Genomic DNA, 19,298 nt, shown 5'->3' with positions numbered 1-19,298 from the left:
TCTCATTCCTCTTCTAGTCAATACTTCTCTCAAGGGTAACCACTATTCTGACTTCTAACAGAATAGATTAGTTTGCCCTTTTTTGTACTTAATATAAATGGATTTATATGTGAATCTATATGAATTTTTTGTGTCTAGCTTATTTTGCTTGACATTATGTTTTAAAGCTTCATTCATATTATTCCTGAGAGTTATAGATAAGTCTCATTGCTATATACCATTCCATTTTGTTAACATGCCACCTGTGGTTTATACTGATTTATCCAGTCTTCTGTTGATGGGGAATTTCTAGTTCTGGCTGTTACAAAGAATATTTTCCTGATGGGTATACATATACATTTTTTGTTGGAATATACACAGGAATAGAATTTCTGGATCATAAGATATGCATACATTCAGATAGAGTAGATACTACCAATTTTTTACTCTCACCCCCTATGTGTGAGAGAGGAGTTGTCTTTTTAAGTTATAACCTTGGGATTTAACAATGATTTTTGTATCACATCAGAGCTACCCAAAGATTCAGTGACTGTCCTGTCTGAACCAGAATTTGTTCTTTGTACTTCCCCCACCCTGTCACTTTTGTGTGTCTGTTAGCACCTACAATTCTTCTGGGTGTCAGTTAGCACTGAGAATTCTTAATAACCTTTCTGTTCCAGAATGGAACCTTATTAATTAGGATTTTCAGTTAACATTGAGTTTCAGCTGGCTTGGAAATATGTACTGTAGTGATTAAAAGTATATGCTTGGAGCCAGACTGTCTGCATTCAAATCTCAACTCTTCTACTTTACTAAATTTGTGATCTTATGCCTGAAACTCTATGCCTGAGTTTCTTCATCTGTAAAATGGTGGTGATAGTAATAGTACCCATTGCACAGGGTTGTTATAAGGATTAAATGAGTTAATATTTGTAAAAGTGCTTAGACCATTGCCTGGTACATCATAGATGCTTAGTTTAGCTATCAATTACTATCATCATTATTAGTTATTAGTTACAAAACCCCACAATGGAACCTGTTAGGGTACATAGCTGTCTTATAGCAACTGCACTCTAGGATATCTCAGTCAAGTAAAGTGATGAGAGCAAGTATAAGATCCAAGAATGAAAGTGAGAACTTTCATGAGAGGGACAAATGAAATACTGTTGGAGTTTGAAGGCAAAAAAGGTTCCAGTTCTAGATGAGGTGTGAAGAGTATGAAATGAAGAAAGCTTTGTAGAAGGAGTGGCATTTAAGCTGAGTCTGAATAATAAATAGGTTTTACTCTTCTGAGATTGGGGAGGTGAGAGGAACTCCCTGCCAAGAGAAGTACAAGAGTGTAAGCTCAGGGGCAGATAATTCATTTGAGCAAGGCAGTGAGAGAGATGTTTCAAGGAATTAAGTTGGAGAGATACATTTTGTAGATTGAAGAATTTGGTTCTATAGGTAGGTTGCAGAGCTGCTAAAGTTTTGTAAGTCTACAAATGTAGAATATAAAAGCTAGAACGTTTTAAAAGATTATCTAAATGAGGATTGGAAATGCAGTTTCTTTTGGCATGATAGAAATGTTCTAAAATTATATTGTGGTGATGGATGTCCAACTATAAATTTACTTTAAAAAAATCATTGAACTGGGCACTCAAAACAAGTGGATTTTATGGTCTTGTGAGTTCAGTAAATCTGCCAATGAATGAATGAATGAATAAGTAAATAAGATCATTTGGTTATAGCCCAAACCTCTCATTTCACAGATGTGAAGGCTGAGGCCCAGCTGGCTCAAGTTTTTTGCTAAGTGAAACATTTAGCAAGTGGCAGAGCCAACATTGTCTTTTTGTTGTTTAGTATGCACGATTGGTTCAGACTGATAAATTGTGTGGAGCTAGCATTGAAACAAGAGCCATGATAGTTGGAAGTGCCAGGTGGGTATAGAATGCAATTCTGGATAATAGTAGTAATAAGTAAAAATACTTTATAGTACTTTACAAAGTGTTTTTCAATCTACCCTTTGTGCTCTCAAGATTACTATTTATGTGAGGCTTTCCTAAAAGCAGGCAATTTTTGGCTTGACTTCTAAGAAACTAAGAAACAAATTTAGTGTTCAATCATATTAAATACATTAGCCCTTGTACTTAGCATAATTGCTTCCTCTACCTTTTCATGGCTTTGATTTTCTGTTCTTATAACCTAATTATAAATCTGTCTTTTATTATAAACCACCTCAAATTAATTTAGGGAAGAGGCAGGCTCAGAATAAATCAAGATAAAACTGGGTAAAGTGTTTTTTATTGTCAAGAAAATGTGATTTCCGGAGATGAGGATAGTAGTCACCTTCCAGTTCTCTAAGAGAACTGGAAAGCCATTCACTTGGCTCTCCTTTGATTCTTTCAGTCAAGAAAACAGTGTAACATAGTTGGGGCGGGGGTTGGGGGAGACATGAACAGACAGAGCTGGGTTTGAATTCCAGATGTATTATTTCTTAGCTCTGAGTTCTTGGCTAGATCACACAAATGCTGAATATCATTTTTCTCATTTGTGAAATGGGGATAATATTTACCTCTTGAGACTATGATGAAGATTAAGATAAGGTATGATAAGGGCTTGGCATATACTAAGTGCTCTATAATTGTGTGTTGCTTTTCAGTTTTCATCTCATCCAAATAGTGGTAGAGGCTTTAGTATACACTAGTCCTGGCAGGTCTCAAAGATCTGCCTGTCTCAAAGAAGGAGATTTTCCTGAGCATCCAGAGTGACTCTTGGTACTACAGTGCAAAGACAGAGGCTACCTGGGAAGCTCTGATGGCAGTGGTCTGGCATTTTGGCCACTATTTTATAAGCTTTGGAATTGTATTTCTCACCACCAAAACCTCTTTGGACCTTACTTTGTATTTTGCTGTTATTTCTAGAAACCACTGGGATTTGTTTTAGGGCTGTGTGTTTTTAGATATTGTTTTGTGGTACAATACTTAAATTCTTTAGAAAGATTTTTAAGAGTTAATAGGTTAATTTTAATAATTATAATTATAGACATAGAATTTTTAAAGGTTTTGTAACCCTTCCAAAGATTTTTATTTATTTATTATTTTTTAAAGATTTTATTTATTCATCTTTAGAGGGGAAGGAGAGAGGGAGAGAAACATCAATATATGGTTGCCTCTAGTGCTTCCCCTGCTAGGAACTGGCCTGCAGGGAACTGGCCTGCAACCCAGGCATGTGCCCTGACTGGGAATCGAACCGCGATTGTCTGGTTCATAGGCCCGCGCTCAATCCACTGAGCTACACCAGCCAGGGCCCTTCCAAAGATTTTTTTGATCACTGCTAGGTGTTGTCTAGATCTCTTGGCTGTAAGAGGTAGAGAAGAAAAGGTAAACAAATGTAGGGACATATATAACCAAACAAATAGATTTAAACACCTTTGCTCTGGCTAGCATTGTTCAGAAAATTTATATTTTGGAAGTTCAATTTTTTTTTTAGCATTTGGTAAATTTTATTATAAATAAAAAGTTTTCTTAATGGTTTACTATATTTCACCCTATGGTTTTTATGTGTTAAATATTTAGTTTGGTCACTGCTAATTTTTTTTTTTACTGTTGTTCAGTTACAGAAAGATTTTTTGATGAGCTCCAAAGACATTTTCTTTATTTGAGAAATCCATTCTGGACAGGGAGTCAGGAGACCTGGGTTCTAGTCCCAGCTCTGATACTGACATGCTGTGTGACCTTAGGTTTCATTTTCCTTATGAGTAAAACAGTATCTACCATTTATTGAGCAATTACAGTGTGCCAGGCACTATTCTAAATGCTTTATGTAAGCATTACATGTTTATATACTCATGTAACACAACAATGCCATTATTATCTTCATTTTAAATATGTAGAAATCAAGACCCAGAAAGCTTGAGCAGGTTGCTGAGAGCCAGAATATGAAGCAGACAGCCTGTGACTCAAAAGCCTGCACTGTACTGTTTCAATAAAGTGAACAGATTGGATTATACTAGCATTTCCTAAACTTTACTCCTGATGATTACTAGTCCCACAAGATATGTTGTTTGAAAAAAAAGTAAAAAGAATTTCAAGTAAAATATGTTGATACTGTAAACACTGTGGAGATCTGTAGTGAATTTTGCCATTAAAATCTCTGAGAAACCCCATAATAAAGAATCCTACTTATATATGTTTAACCCAGTGTTTCCCTAACCTGACCACACTGTGTGTGTGTACATCAGTTAACATCCTGTGGAACTAGGCTTCATAGAACATAGTTTCAAATTTGCTTTAATTGGAGGAGTGCTGAAAAATAGAGTGTGAGGAGGCATAAATTCAAGGCATGTCTAGGTTGCATTTTTAACACTTGCTGCAAATGACTTTGTACGTACACAAAAGACTTCATTGGCCCTCTAACTTTTCCTTTCCAACCCCCTTCCCCTTTACATATTTTCTCAGTTATTACTTCAAAGAAGAGACTTAAATTAGAGATGCTTGTTGTGAAAGTAGGTGAAAGCCTTTTTAATATGTGCAGGGCAGCCGTTGTTTTCATTATGAACTCTCTCTGCTGTCCGAGGTGATGCCACACGGGGTAGGGCTTATGTTGGACATGTGTACTGCTGATGGATCTCATTACACTGTTGTTTTGCCTGGAGCCAGATGTCTCATTTGTATTTATTTTTGTAGTGTATCTAAGTTATTACCAATAACAGTGGAAAGTCAAGATGGTAAATGGATTCTGAGAGCTGTGATATGTACCTGATCTCTTCCTTTCCTTCCTTCTTTTCTTCCTGGAAGGGAAATGAAAAAAAAAAGCCCAACTTCCCCTAGAGCAGTGATTTTCAACCAGTGTGCCATGGTACACTGCTGCACTGCAAGAAGTTTTTGGTTTTTGGTTTTTAATTATTTTATGGTTGTTCAATTATAGTTGTCTGCATTTACCCCCCACCAAGAGTTTTTAAAACATAAGATACCTGACTATTGGGTCAGGGGCACTGACCTCTTTTCCCTTAAATTGTCATATACAAAATGACAACAACCAACACAACAATAGCTGTCCAGTGTGAATGAATCAATATTATACCTATTTTTGTCAGAATGGCAAAAAATTTATTTTTTTAATGTGCTGCAGAATTTTAGTAATTAGTTTATATGTGCCATGAGATGAACAAGGTTGAAAATCACTGTCCTAGAGCAAAGATTTTGTAAGTGTCAGTGCTCTGTCTATCGCCAGGGAGTGCAAAACTAACAAAGCAATTGGGTGTCCTGCCTGGGAATTAGAGTTTGTATAGTAGCTAGCAGTGGTCAGTCTCCCCTCCCTGCCTCCCTCTCTTCTTTCCTTCCTTTCTTCCTCCCTAACACTCCCCTTCTCTTCTTTTCCTCCTTTCTTTCTTCCCTCCTGTTCTCTTTCATTTCTCTCCTTTTTTCTTCATGTTCTTTCTCTTTCCTCCTTCCCTTTTCTCCCCTGCCCCGTCTCCTTCCCTTTCTCTCCCTTTCTCTCCTACCTTCCTTACCCTTTCCTTTCCTCCCCTCATGTCTCTTATGTCTCTACCCTCATCCCTCCCTTTTTTTCTTTCTCTCACCCTACCCCTGCTCTACACTCATACACACACATACATATTCTATAGGAATTTAGGTTTCCTATAATCTCAGGTTTCTGTGAGATAAAAGCAGGTCTCCTACAAGGTCTCACCTGTAAATGGGCACATGTTCCCTGCAGTGTGGAGCCCTAAGGAAGTACATATCAAATCTTTCAGTATCAACAGTCCCCACTCCAAGACTTCCTCCAGTACTACCCTCCAAGACAAACACAGTACTCTTCATACATGGATATTGCAGCCTTTTGTTAGGTAGTTCCCTGGGCCTTAGTAGAGCTCTTTCCAAGTGGCCAGTGTTTCTCATTGAGCATCTCCTGCCATTCAAGGCTGCCTGCCCTGGGACAGGTGGGAAAGAGCTAAGAATGGTTTTTGTTTTTATATATTTTTATAAATGTTTTATAGTTTAAATTTCTACTACTCAACCTCTTGCCCATTCTTTTCCTGAACTGTGACTTTTCCTGACAGTGAGAGTGAGCCTCTATTCCAACTGGCACTGATTTCTCCTATTAACTTAATCACAGTTCCTCTAACAGTAGCAAGCCTACTTTCGTTTAACTGTAGATTGGCTAATGAGATCACGTGCTTTTACCAAACTATTCTTATCAAGTTTATAAGACCTTGACTGGCTGCATTCAGATTAGCAAATGCCTACCTGCGACTGCCCCATTAGGAAAGGAAATTGTATGCACCTGGTGTTTCTCTTGTAGCATTACTTGTAGCTTTACCCACATACATTTCTATGCCCCACCCTCACTCCTACTCTTCTACTTATTCTGTGCCTAAACATTCCTGAGGGTTATTTTTTCCCCTCCTCTTTCTTAATCCATTTGGGATGCTGTAACAAAATACCACAGACTGGGTAGCTGATAAACAACAAATGCATTTCCTATAGTTCTAGAGGCTGGAAGTCCAAGATTAGGGTGGTAGCATGGCTGGGTTCTGGTAAAGTCCCTTTCAAGGTTGCAAACTGTCAGCTACTCACTATGTCCTCACATTGTGGAAGGAGACAAGGAATCTCTCTCGAGCCTTTTTTTTAAAGGGCGCTAATTCTACTAATCCTATTTATGACGGCTCTGCCCTTATAACCTAATTTCCTCCCAAAGGTCCCACCTCCAAATACAGTAATATTGGGCATTAGGATTTTAACATATGACTTTTGTGGGGACACAAACATTCAGAGCATAGCAACTTTCTTCTCCATTTGGGGCTTTAACCTTAAAGTGTCTCCTAAGTTTTAGTAGTTTTTTTCCCCTTTATCTTACATTGGACCTGCTGAATCTGGCTTTTCGTTTATTAACTCTACTCCTGCTATGGCCTTGTCCTTCCACCTTACCTCCCTCCCTTCTGCAATTGCATACATACTTCTTGCTCCCCTTCCTCCTTTTTCTCCAGCCACTGTGTAGCTTTCTGTATCTGTCCTTGTAGCAAGGGTGACTCTGGGCTGGAAATACATGCCTTCCTAGCCAGTACAGGAATATGTTAGTTTTTTTTTGGGGGGGTTGGAAATGAGTGTTTTTTATTGCAGTTAAAACATAACATTAAATTTACATATTCATTTTAAGTGTACTGTTCAGTAGTGTTAAATATATTCACATTATTGTGCAACATATCTCTAGAACTTCTTCATCTTACAACACTGAAACTCTCTACTTACTAAACACTAATTTCCTCTCCCAGCACCCCTCCCCCTAGTCCTTAGCAACCATCTTTCTACTTTCTGTTTATATAATTTTGACTACTTTAGATACTTCATATGAGTGGAATGATAAAGTATTTGTCCTCTTGTGACTAGCTTATTTCACTTAGGACAATATCCATGTGGCAGGATGTCCTTTTTAAAGGCTGAAAAGTATTCCATTGTGTATAAATACCACATTTTTTAAATCCATTCATATGTGCAAGGACATTTGGGTTGCTTCCACCTCTTGGCTCTTGTGAATAATGGTGCAGTGAACAAGGGTGTGTGAATATCTCTTCAAGATCCTGCTTTGAATTATTTAGATATACATTCATAAGTGGAATGCTTGGTATATTTGGTAATTCTTTTAAAAAATTTCCACCTTTGCTTTAGTTTCATTTACTTTTATTGCCTGTGCTTTTTGTGTCATTCACTTTGAAGAAGTAATGACCAAATCCACTATCTTGAATCTCTTCCCCTGACCTTTATTGCAGGAATTACATAGCTTTTGGAATTACTTTTAGGTCTTTAATCCATTTTGAGTTAATTTTTGTACATTACATCACGTAAGAGTCCAACTCCAGTACAGGTTTTGACAACCTTGGTTAGGTTTATTCCTAGGTATTTTATTCCTTTTGTAGCAATTGTGAATGGGTTTGTTTTTTCTTAATTTCCCTTTCTGTTCATTTATTATTGGCATATAAAATGCAACTGATTTCTGGATATTAGGTTTGTATCCTGCTACTTTGCTGAATTCATTTATCAGTTCTAGTAGTTTCTTGATGAAATCTTTGAGATTTTCTGTGTATAGTATCATGTCATCTGTAAATAAAGACAATTTTACTCTTCCTTTCCAATGTGGATGCCTTTTATTTCTTCTTGTCTGATCGCTATGGCTATGACTTCCAATACTATGCTGAATAGTAGAGGTGAAAGCAGACATCCCTGTCTTGTTCCCGATCTTATGGGAATGCTTGTAGTTTTTGCCTGTTGAGTATGATGCTGGCAGTAGGTTTATTATATTTGGCCTGTATTACGTTTAGGTATGTTCCTTCTAAACCCACTTTGCTGAGAGTTTTTATCATAAATCAGTGCTGGATTTTATCAAATGCTTTTTCTGCATCTATTGATATGATCATGTGGTTTTAATCCTTCATTTTGTTTATGTGGTGAATCATATTTATTGATTTGTAAATGTTGCACCAACCTTGTATTCCCAGAATAAATCCCACTTGATAATGGTGTATGATCTTTCTGATGCATTGCTATATTTGGTTTGCTAATATTTTGTTGAGGATTTTAGCATTTTATGTTCATCAGGGATATTGGCCTATAATTTTCTTTCTTTGTAATGTCTTTATCTGGTTTTGGAATTAGCATTATGCTGACCTCATAAAATGAGTTTGGGAGCCTTCCCTCCTATTGAATTTTATGAAATAGTTTGAGAAGGGGAGTTGTTAGATATTCTCAGAATGTTTGGTAAAATTCCCCTGGGAAGCCATCTGGTCCAGGGCTTTTTTTCTTTGTTGGGAGTTTTTTGATTACTGCTTCAATTTCACTAGTTGTAATCTGTCTGTTCAGATTCTCTGATTCTTCCTTATTAAATTTTGGAAGATTGCATATTTCTAGGTATTTATCCATTTTATCCAGTTTGTTGGCATATAATTGTTTGTAGTATTTTTTATAATACATTTTATTTCTTTGGTGTCCATTGTTATTTCTCCTCTTTCATTTCTGATTGTATTTATTTGGGTCCTTCTCTTTTTTTCTTGATGAGTCTGGTTAAAAGTTCGTCAATCTTATTTATCTTCTCAAAGAACTAGCTCTTGGATTCATTGATCTTTTGTATCTTTTCTTAGACTCTTTTTAAAAAAATTTCTGCTCTGATCTTTATTATTTTCTTCCTTTGGCTCAGTTTGGGCTTTGTTCTCTTTCAAGTTCCTTTAAGTGTGAGGTTAGATTGTTTTATTAGATCTTTGTCTTATTTCTTTGAGATAGTCCTGTAATGTTAAGAATTTCCCTCTAGGATTGCTTTCTCTGTGTCCCACAGATTTTGAATTGTCGTGTCCTCATTTTAATTTGTTTTAAAGTATCTTTCGATTTCTTCCTTGATCTCCTTGTTGACTCATTCATTGTTTAATAACATGTTATTTAGTTTCCATGTCTTTGCATGTTTTTCTGTATTCTTCTTGTGAGTGATTTCTAGTTTCATGGCATTGTGGTCTGAGAAGATGCTAGATATTATTTCAATCTTCCTAGATTTATTGAGACTTGTTTTGTGTCCTAACATGTGGTCTCTTCCTAGAAAATGTTCAATGTGCACTTGAAAAGTATGTATATTCTGCTGCTTTGGGATGAAATGTTGTCTGAAGATATCAATTAAATCCATTTGATCTAGTGTGTCATTTAAGGCTGCTGTCTCATTATTGATTTTTGTCTGGAAGATCTATCCAATGAAGTAAAGGGGTGTTAAAATCCCCAGCTGAGACTATGTTTCTATTGATTTTTCTCTTTATGTCCATTAAGATTTGCTTCACATATTTAGGTGCCCCCTATGTTGGGTATGTAAATGTTGAGTAGGGTTATCCTCTTGTTGGATTGTTCCCTTTATCATTATGTAGTGCCCTTCTTTGTCTCTTACCTTGGTTTTAAAGTCTTCCGTCAGATGTAAGTACTGCTACCCCAGCTTTCCCCCCCTTTCCATTTGCATGAAATATCATTTTCCATCCCCTTACTTTTAGTCTGTGTGTATGTTTGATCTGAAATGGGTCTCTTGGAGGCAGCATATGTATGGGTCTTTTTTTCTTATCCATTCAGCTACCCCTATGTCTTTTGGTTGGAGCATTTAAACCATTTATACTTAAAGTGATTGTTGATAGATGTGTATGTAGTGCCATTGTATTGTTAGATTATTTTCTTAATTTTCTTCAAGATTATAAGGGAAGGGAGGGAGAAAGAGAGGGAGAGAAACATCAATATGTGGTTGTCTCTCGCACGCCCCCTAGTGTGAAATTTGCACACATGCATGCAATTAGAGGGAAGACAGCGTGAAGAGAAGACCTAGAGAGAAGATGGCCATCCACAAATGAAGGAGAGAGCCTGGGACAGATTCTTCCCTCATAGCCCTAGAAGGAACCAACCCTGTTGACACCTTGATTTAGTACTTTATCCTCTCGAAATTTAAGGCAATAAATTGCTGTTGTTTAAGCTACCTAGCTTGTGATACTTTGTTACAGCAGCCCTAGCAAAATAATAGACTAGTTTTTTTGTTGATGATTTTGCCTATGTCTTCATGAGAAATATTGGTCTGTACGTTTTCCCCTTTTTATTGTTATTAGGTTATGAATATTTATCATAGTGCCTATTCTCTTAATAATTTTTAAAGTATGTAATACAGTCCTGATAATTATGGGTACAATGTTGTGCAGCAGAAATCTTTTCTGGTTTCTCTAGTAGGGTAATCCTGGCCTTACAGAATGAGTTAGGAAGCATTCCCTCTGCTTCTGTGTTCTAGAGGACATACTAGAGAATTGGTATAATTTCTTTTTTAAGTGTTCAGTAGATTTCATCGGTGAGCCCATCTGGACCTGTACTATCTTTTTTGGAATATTATTAATTATTGATTCAATTTCTTTTTCAAAAAATATATTTTATTGATTATGCCATTACAGTTATCCTATTTCCCCCTTCATTCCCCTCCACCCTGCATACCCCTCCCCCACCATTCCCCCCTTTTGTTTATGTCCATGTGTCACAAGTTCTTTAGATTCTATATTTCCCATATTATTCTTGCCCTCCCCCCTGTCTATTTTCCACCTACCGTCTATGCTACTTATTCTCTGTACCTTCTCCCCCCTTCTCCTCCTCCCACTCCCCTGTTGCTAACCCTCCATGTGATCTCCATTTCTGTTTCCACTCCTGATCTAGCTGTCCTCTTAGTTTGCTTTTGTTTTAGGTGTGGTTGTTAATAACTGTGAGTTTGCGGCCCTTTCACTATTCACATTTTATTACCTTCTTTTTCTTAGATAAGTGCCTTTAACATTTCATATAATAAGGGCTTGGTGATGATGAACTCCTTGAATTTAACCTTATCTGAAAAGCACTTTATCTGTCCTTCCATTCTAAATGAAAGCTTTGCTCGATAGAGCAATCTTGGATGTAGGTCTTTGAATTTCATGACTTGGAATACTTCTTTCCAGCCCCTTCTTGCCTGTAAGGTCTCTTTTGAGAAATCCGCTGACAGTCTGATGGGCGCTCCTTTGTAGGTGACTGTCCCCTTAGCTCTTGCTGCTTCTAGGATTCTCTCTTTCATTTTAATCTTGGCTAATGTAATGATGATGTCCCTTGGTGTGTTCCTTCTTAGGTCCAACTTCTTTGGGACTCTCTGGGCTTCCTGGATTTCCTGGAAGTCTATTTCCTTTGCCAGGTTGGGGAAATTCTCCTTTATTATTTGTTCAAATAAGTTTTCCACTGGTGGCTGTTCCTCTTCCCCTTCTGGTACCCCTATAATTCAGATGTTGGAACGTTTAAAGATGTCCTGGAGGTTCCTAAGCCTCTCCTCATTTTTGTGAATTCTTGTTTCTTCATTCTTTTCTGTTTGGTCATTTTTTTCCTCTTTCTGGTCCACTCCCTTGATTTGAGTCCCAGTTTCCTTTCCATCACTATTGGTTTCCTGTGCACTTCCTTTCATTTCAATTAGTTTAGTGTTCATTTGTTCTTCTAATTTGTGACTAAAATCAACCAGTTCTGTGAGCATCCTGACCACCAGTGTTTTAAACTGTGCATCCAATAGGTTGGCTATCTCTTGGTCACTTACAAGTATTGGCTCTGGGACTTTGAGCTGTTCTTCTGCTTGAGCCATAATGTTTTGGTCTGTTTGCGCTTGTTACATATGAGGGGTGGAGCCTTAGGTGTTCACCAGGACGGGGTCACCCAGGTCACTGGGTTGTGATGCTGTATGTGGGGGTGGGGTCAGAGAAGGGCAGTGGCGTTCGTTCTGCTCTCTCTCGGATTTTGGTCCCCTCTGCTGCTTCCCACCAACAAATTGGGCCCTTCTGGTGCTGGTTCCCAGGTGTGTGGGCTTGTGCACCCTCCAGGACCCTGTGGGTCTCTCCAACAAACTTTGTGTGAGCCTGGGAGCCTCTCCCGGAACCTCAACCCTGAAAGTCTTTCCAATTGGTGTTTTCAGGCTCTAATTCCTGTCGTTGGGGCCCTAACCTGAGTGGTCTGTCTCACTGCTGGCTCCTTCATTTGGTTTATCTGTGCACGAATGTGTGACCGGGGTCAGCCAGCCTCCTTGTGCCTTCATTGGATCAGCCCGTTGCCACCCCACACCTGAGATCTGCCAACCACCACCTGTGCTCCTGGGTTGGTCAGGCCGATCTTTCCTGCCCAACCCCGATCCACCAGCCACTAACTACGCCCCTCTATCGGTCTGGCTGAATGGTTCATTGTTGTTGGACTTCCGTACAGTTCAATTTTCTGTGTTTTGGCTGCGTTTTTGTTACTAAAACTTGGTTGTGCGAGGAGGCACAATGTTTCCACTTTCACCTCCATCTTGGCTGGAAGTCCCAATTTCTTTAATAGATATAAGCCTATTCAGATTATCTATTTGTCCTGTGTGAGCTTTGGTAGAGGTATTGGTCCATTTTCTCCAGGTTATCAAATTTGTAGGTGTACAATGATTTATAATATTTATTTATTATCCTTTTAATGTCTGATGGTGATGGCTCCTCTTTCATTTCTGATATTAGTAATTTGTGTTTTCTTTCTCTTTTTTTTTTGTGTTGTTAGTTGACCTGGCTAGATATTTAACAATTTTACTGATCCTTCACTGAATTAACTAGCTTTTGGTTTCATTAATTTTTCTCTGTTGTTTTCCTATTTATTAGATTGATCTGTGCCCTAATTTTTATTCGTTCTTTTCTTCTTCTTACTTTGAATTTAATTTGCTCTTCTTTTTTCTAGCTTCCTAACATGGAAGCTTAGATTATTGATTTTTAGATATTTTTATGTATTTAATGTTGTAAATTTCCCTCTAAGCATTGTTTTCACAAAAAAAATTATTTTCACTTATTTCACAATATTTTTAAATTTTCATTTTTGAAAGACTTTATTTACTTATTTTTTAGAGAGAGAGGACAGAGAGAGGGAGAGAAACATTGTGTGGTTGCCTCTTGTGTGCCCTGCACTGGGGATCCAGCCTGCAACCCAAGCATGTGCCCTGATTTGGAATCAAACCAGTGACCCTTTGGTTCACAGGCCAGTGCTCAATCCACTGAGCCACATCAGCCAGGCCTAAAATTTCTTTAAAAAGTTTTTCTTTGACCCGTGTATTGTTTAGTTTCCATGTATTTTGAGATTTTCCAGCTATCTTTCTGTAGTTGATTTCTAGTTTGTCTATTGTGTTCTGAGAGCATACTTTGTATGATTTCTGTTCTTTTAAATATGTTAAGATGTATTATATGGCACAAAATATGATGTGTCTTGGTGAATGTTCCATATTAGAACTTGAGAAAAATGTATTCAGGCTGTTATAGGATGAAGTATTCCATAGACATCAATTAGATGCAGTTGATTGATGGTGCTGTTCAGTTCAACTATGTGCTTAACGATTTCCTGCCTGCTGGATCTGTCAATAGATGGGTGTTAAAGCCTCCAGCTATAACAGGTGATTCATTTATTTCTCTTTGCACTTCTGTCCATTTTACCTCATTAAAGTTTGTTGTATCATCTTGGAGAATTTTATGTAATGCCTCTCTTTATCCCTGATAATCTTACTTAATATAGCTACTTCAACTTTTAGTGTTAGCATGGCATATCTGTCTCCATCCCTTTACTGTTTTTTAGAAGATTTCATTTATTTATTTTCAGAGAGAGGGGAAGGGAGGGAGAAGGAGAGGGAGGAAAATATTGATGTGTGAGAGAAACATTGACCGGTTGCCTCTCGCACACCCCCAAGTTGGGACCTGACTCACAACACAGGCATATGCCCTGACTGGAAATTGATCTGGCAACCTTTGAGTTCACAGGCTGGTGCTTAATCCACTGAGCCAGGGCGCCCAGGGCTCCATCCCTTTACTTTTAATGCATATGTGTCTTGAAGTTTAAAGCAGGTTTTTCAAGTTTATTTTTATATTTACACTATTACAGATGTTCCCTTATCCCCTGCTTTGCCTGCCTCCCCCACCCTTCGCCTTCTCCCCCTCTCAGTCATCGCCACACTGTTATCTGTGTCTATGGGTAGGTTATGTGTATCTGTTCTTTGGCTAATCCTTTCACTTTCTTTCATCCAGTCTACCTTTCCCCCCACCCCTCTAGAACAGGTGTCAATCTGTACCATGTATCTGAGCCTGTTTCTGTTTTGTTTTTCAGTTTTTGTTTATTAGATTCCACAAATAAGTGAGATCATATGGTAATTGTCTTTCACAGACTGGTTTTTTTCACTTAGCATACTAATCTCCATGCTGTTGCAAAGGGTAAGATTTTTTTTACAGCTGCACAGTATTCCATTGTGTAAATGTACTGCAGATTTTTTATTCATGCATCTACTGAAGGACAGGCTGCTTCCAAATCTTGCCTATTGTAAATAACACTGCTATGAACATGGGGGTGCATAGGTTCTTTTAAGCTGGTGTTTCAGGATTCTTAGGATATATTGCCAGAAGTGGGATATTTGGGTCAAAAGTCAGTTCCATTTTTTAATTTGGGGGCATCTGCATACTGTTTTCCATAGAGACTTCACTAATCTGCACTCCCACCAACAGTGTACTAGAGTTCCCTTTTTTCCACAACCTCACGAGCACTCGTTTGTTGATTTGTTTATGATGGCCATTCTGACTAGTGTGAAGTGGTATCTCATTGTGATTTTAAAATTTGCATTTCTCTGATGGCTGGTGATGCTGAGCAAATTTTCATATGTCTGTAGACCATCTCTATGTCCTCTTTGGAGAAATGTCTTTTCATGTCCTTTGCACATATTTTAATTGGATTATTTGTCTTCCTAGTGTTGAGTTATTTAAGTTCTTTATAAATTTTGACTATTAACCCTTTATCAGATGCATCATTAGCAAATATATTCTCCATACAGTGAGTTCCTTTTCATTCTGTTGTTGATGGTTTCTTTTGCTGTGCAGTAGCTTTTTAATTTGATATAGTCCCATTTGTTTATTTTTTCTCTTGTTTCCCCTGCCCTAGGAAATATATTGGCAAAAATATTGCTTGAAGAGATGTCTAAGATTTTACTGCTTATGTTTTCTTCTAGGATTTTTATGGTTTCACAGCTTACATTTAAGTCTTTTGTCAATTTTGAATTCATTTTTGTATATGGTGTAATAAAAACAGCCTGGAACTGGCATGAGAACAGGAATATAAATCAGTGGAACAGAACAGAGAGCCCAGAAATAAACCCACACCTTTATGGTAAATATTTGACAAAGGAGGGAAGAGCATGCAGTGGAGTAAAAACAGTCTCTTCAATAAATGCTGTGGGGGGCATTGAACAGGTACATGAAAAAAATGAAGCTAGACCACCAATTTATACCATATACAAGAATACAGTGGGTTCTTTTTTTAAAAAATATTTTATTTATTTATTTATTTATTTAGAAAGAGGGGAAGGGAAGGAGAAAGAGTGGGAGAGAAACATCAATGTATGGTTGCCTCTCACATGTCCCCTACTGGGGACTTGGCCTGCAACCCAGGCATGTGCCCCGACTGGGAATTGAACCAGCAACCCTTTGCCTCACAGGCCCATGCTCAATCCACTGAGCTACACCAGCCAGGGCTACAGTGGATTCTTATAGACAATGTCAGATTGCGTCTTTTTTTTTTTTTCTTGATACACACTGACAATCTTTTTTGTTTTTTGGTGTATTTAGACCATTGGCATTTAAAGTGATTTTTAAAAAGATTTTATTTATTTTTAGACAGAGGGGGAGGGAGAAAGAGAAGGGGAAACATCAATTTGTGGTTGCCCCTTGCATGCCTCCTACTAGAGACACCTGGCCTGCAACCCAGGCATGTGCCCTGAGTGGGAAGTGAGCCAGCTACCCTTTGGTTCACAGGCCAGTGCTCAATCCACTGAGCTACACTGGCCAAGGTGTGCACCTCTTTAAATGTATTTCTTTTAGACTGAATATTGTTGAGTATTTTGTTTTAATCCAGTCTGTAAGTCTGTCTTTTTTTTTTAAGATTTATTTATTTATCTTTTAGAGGGGAAGGAGAGAGGGAGAGAAACATCAATGTATGGTTGCCTTTCATGCTTCCCCTGCTGGGAACTGGCCTGCAGGGAATCGGCCTGCAACCCAGACATATGCCCTGACTGGGAATTGAACTGCGATCCTCTGGTTCGCAGGCATGTGCTCAATCCACTGAGCTACACCAGCCAGGGCTTGTAAGTCTGTCTTTTAATTGATAAGTTAATTCATGTACATTTGTTGTAATCACTCTTACATTGGGACTTATTTCTGGCATTTCATTTTATACTGTTCATTTATGGCACTCTTTTTTGTTTTTGTTTTCCTTTCCCGCTTTCCATTGGATAGATCGAGTTTTCTCCTGCTTTATACAAAGTTATATATTATATTTTCTTGGCCTTTAGCTTAAGATCTAAACTGATGTTATTTACCCCTATCGATAAACACATACAGTAACTGAAACTTCCCTCCAATGAGATAATTATCTCAACAGGCTCTATGTCTTATTTATCTTCCACCCACACCTACCCCAGCATGGTAACATCATATAGAAGGTTAATCCTTCCTAGAAGCCGTGTTTCCTTCTCACTTTTATAGTTTCTACAGGGCTGATTTAGGAAAAAGAAACAGGTCATATCAGTTTAACACCTTGGCAGGAACTAGAAGGCCTCAAAGAAGTTCTGTAGCAAATTAACAGCATTTATCTGGCTTTGAATTATCTCACTTTAAGCCATCAACTCAACACACGTAATTAATCAGTTTCCTCCCCGCCCCCAAATAACAGGTAGAAAACGTGACATTACTGGATCATTTTTCGGGTAAGACGTTATCTAATGGGATTCTGTATCTTACTGCAACTCACCTGATCTATGCGGAGGCTTCTGGTGCAGCACAGCAAGAAACATGGGTAAGTTCATGAGGTTTCAAAGGGTCTTGAAGAGTTGGGTGTATACACTTTCTAATATAGTAGTTTCTTAAAATTTCAAGTAATAAATTGCTGTAAAACCTTTTCTTCAAGGGACCTATTCTAGGGGTCTTTACATAGCTTGAATTATATGACCTTTTACCCCTCAAGTTATTAACTATAGTCATCTTAGTCATTTTCAACCACTTGGGAATTTTCCTTGATACTTTTAGGTAGAGAAGCCTCTGCTTCTTTTCTGAGTCTCGTCAATAAGCATCCTTATGAACTAGAAGTAATTTAAAGCCCTACTACCCATAAAATGTGGTCCCATAACTAGCAGTATCTGTTTCACCTAGGAGCTTAAAAAATACAGAATCTCAGGCCTAAGATTTTGAAATTCTAGAAAGCTCTCAGGTGATGCTGGTGGCCCATGGACTGTACCTTGGGCATCAATGATTTAGACCATCTCTCTGACCTAAGACAGGGTGTATGTTATGTGTATGTTTCCCATTACACTTTTCAACAATGTTTTCTAATTAGCTTAGTACCCATAGCTTAGTACATGGCTTTACACCTTCCCCATCCTAAAGTAGCATCATTTAATCTTAACTTAATCATTAGCCACATTGATGCTTAGAAGTCTTTATAAGAAGTACAACATGCTTCAGATGTACAGCATAGCATAGTGATTAAGATCACAGGCTACAGAGGCAGTCTGTTCAGTGTGAAATCCCAGAATTAACATTTACTACCTTTATAATCTTGGGCTGATTTATTTAAGTTCTCTGTGTCTCACTTCCCTCATCTGTAAAATAAGCATACTGATAATAACCTTGTTATGAGAATAAAAATGTTAATGTTTTAATCACTTAAAATAGTGTCTGGCTCATGATAAATACTATTGAATAAGTATAAAATAAATTAAACTGAATATACATATGAAATAAGTACAGTTGATGCTTGAACAGGGTTAGGGGGTACCAACCCTTATGCAATTAAAAATACTCATTCACCTTTTGACTCGCCCAAAACTTAACTACAGTCATCCCTTCATATTAGAGGATGATCAGTTTCAGAATCCTCTACAGATACCAAAATCTATCAAAGCATGCCATTTTATGCATTGGACTTTATGCGAAGGACTTAAGCATACGGTTTGCTGTCTACACTCATGGATTTCCAACAATGGATTGAAAATACTGTTGTGGTTGAATCTGTGGATGCGAAACCTGTGGAAACACAGTGCCAACTGTTTGTTTATTTAAAAAAAAAATTAGCCCTGGCTGGCTTAGCTCAGTGGATTGAGCGCAGGCCTGCGAACCAGAGTATCACAGTTTGATTCCCAGTCAGGGCACATGCCTGGGTTGCAGGCCAGTTCCCAGCAGGGGACTCATGAGAGGCAATCATACATTGATATTTCTCTCCTTCCCTTCCCCTCTAAAGATAAATAAATAAAATCTTTTAAAAAATCCACACATAAGAGGACCCTACCTAGTTCAAATCCATTGTTCAAGACTCAACTGTATTTTAATATCTCCTTTTTAAAACAACACGAACTTTCCCCATCTGATATTGTACTTGCTCCCTTTGATGTGATGAAAGGAATGCCAAAAGAGGAATCAGGAGACCTGGTTCTAGCTAGACTCAGCTATGCACTAACTGGCTATATGGCCTCAGGGAAATGACTCTTGCTCTCTGGGCTTCAATTTTCTCATCTCTAAAATGAGGTGGTTAGATTGTGTAATTAGCAGGGATTCTTCCATTTCTAACAGTTCAGGAAATATGTCTTTAGTACTGTGCCATGAGCCTTTCCCTTTCTACCTGCATTTATAGACAGCACACATTTCCCTAGATATGTTCCTATTGGGTGTTATTTGAAACCCAGGGGGCTAGATCTGGATGGCAAAACTTATATTAATCATTTCTATATATCAAAGGAGGCTTATTTACCCAATTAGTATT

The 19,298-nt window shown here is 37.9% G+C and overlaps 1 protein-coding gene across 1 annotated transcript in view; it reads left to right on the top strand.

Moving 5' to 3' along the window:
- Window positions 1-19,298, top strand: part of MTMR8 (myotubularin related protein 8) — a 67,719-nt gene that overhangs the window by 2,720 nt on the left and 45,701 nt on the right. Inside the window, exon 2 of the mRNA XM_037135151.2 lies at window positions 17,217-17,339. Within this exon, the coding sequence (XP_036991046.2) occupies window positions 17,217-17,339 (123 nt within the window). The remainder of the gene's footprint in view (window positions 1-17,216; window positions 17,340-19,298) is intronic.

The sequence above is a fragment of the Artibeus jamaicensis genome, unplaced genomic scaffold (assembly GCF_021234435.1).
Source record: "Artibeus jamaicensis isolate MK-2021 breed Jamaican fruit bat unplaced genomic scaffold, CSHL_Jam_final contig_457, whole genome shotgun sequence".
NCBI lineage: Eukaryota > Metazoa > Chordata > Mammalia > Chiroptera > Phyllostomidae > Artibeus > Artibeus jamaicensis.
This window is presented reverse-complemented; position numbering and strand designations above follow the sequence as displayed.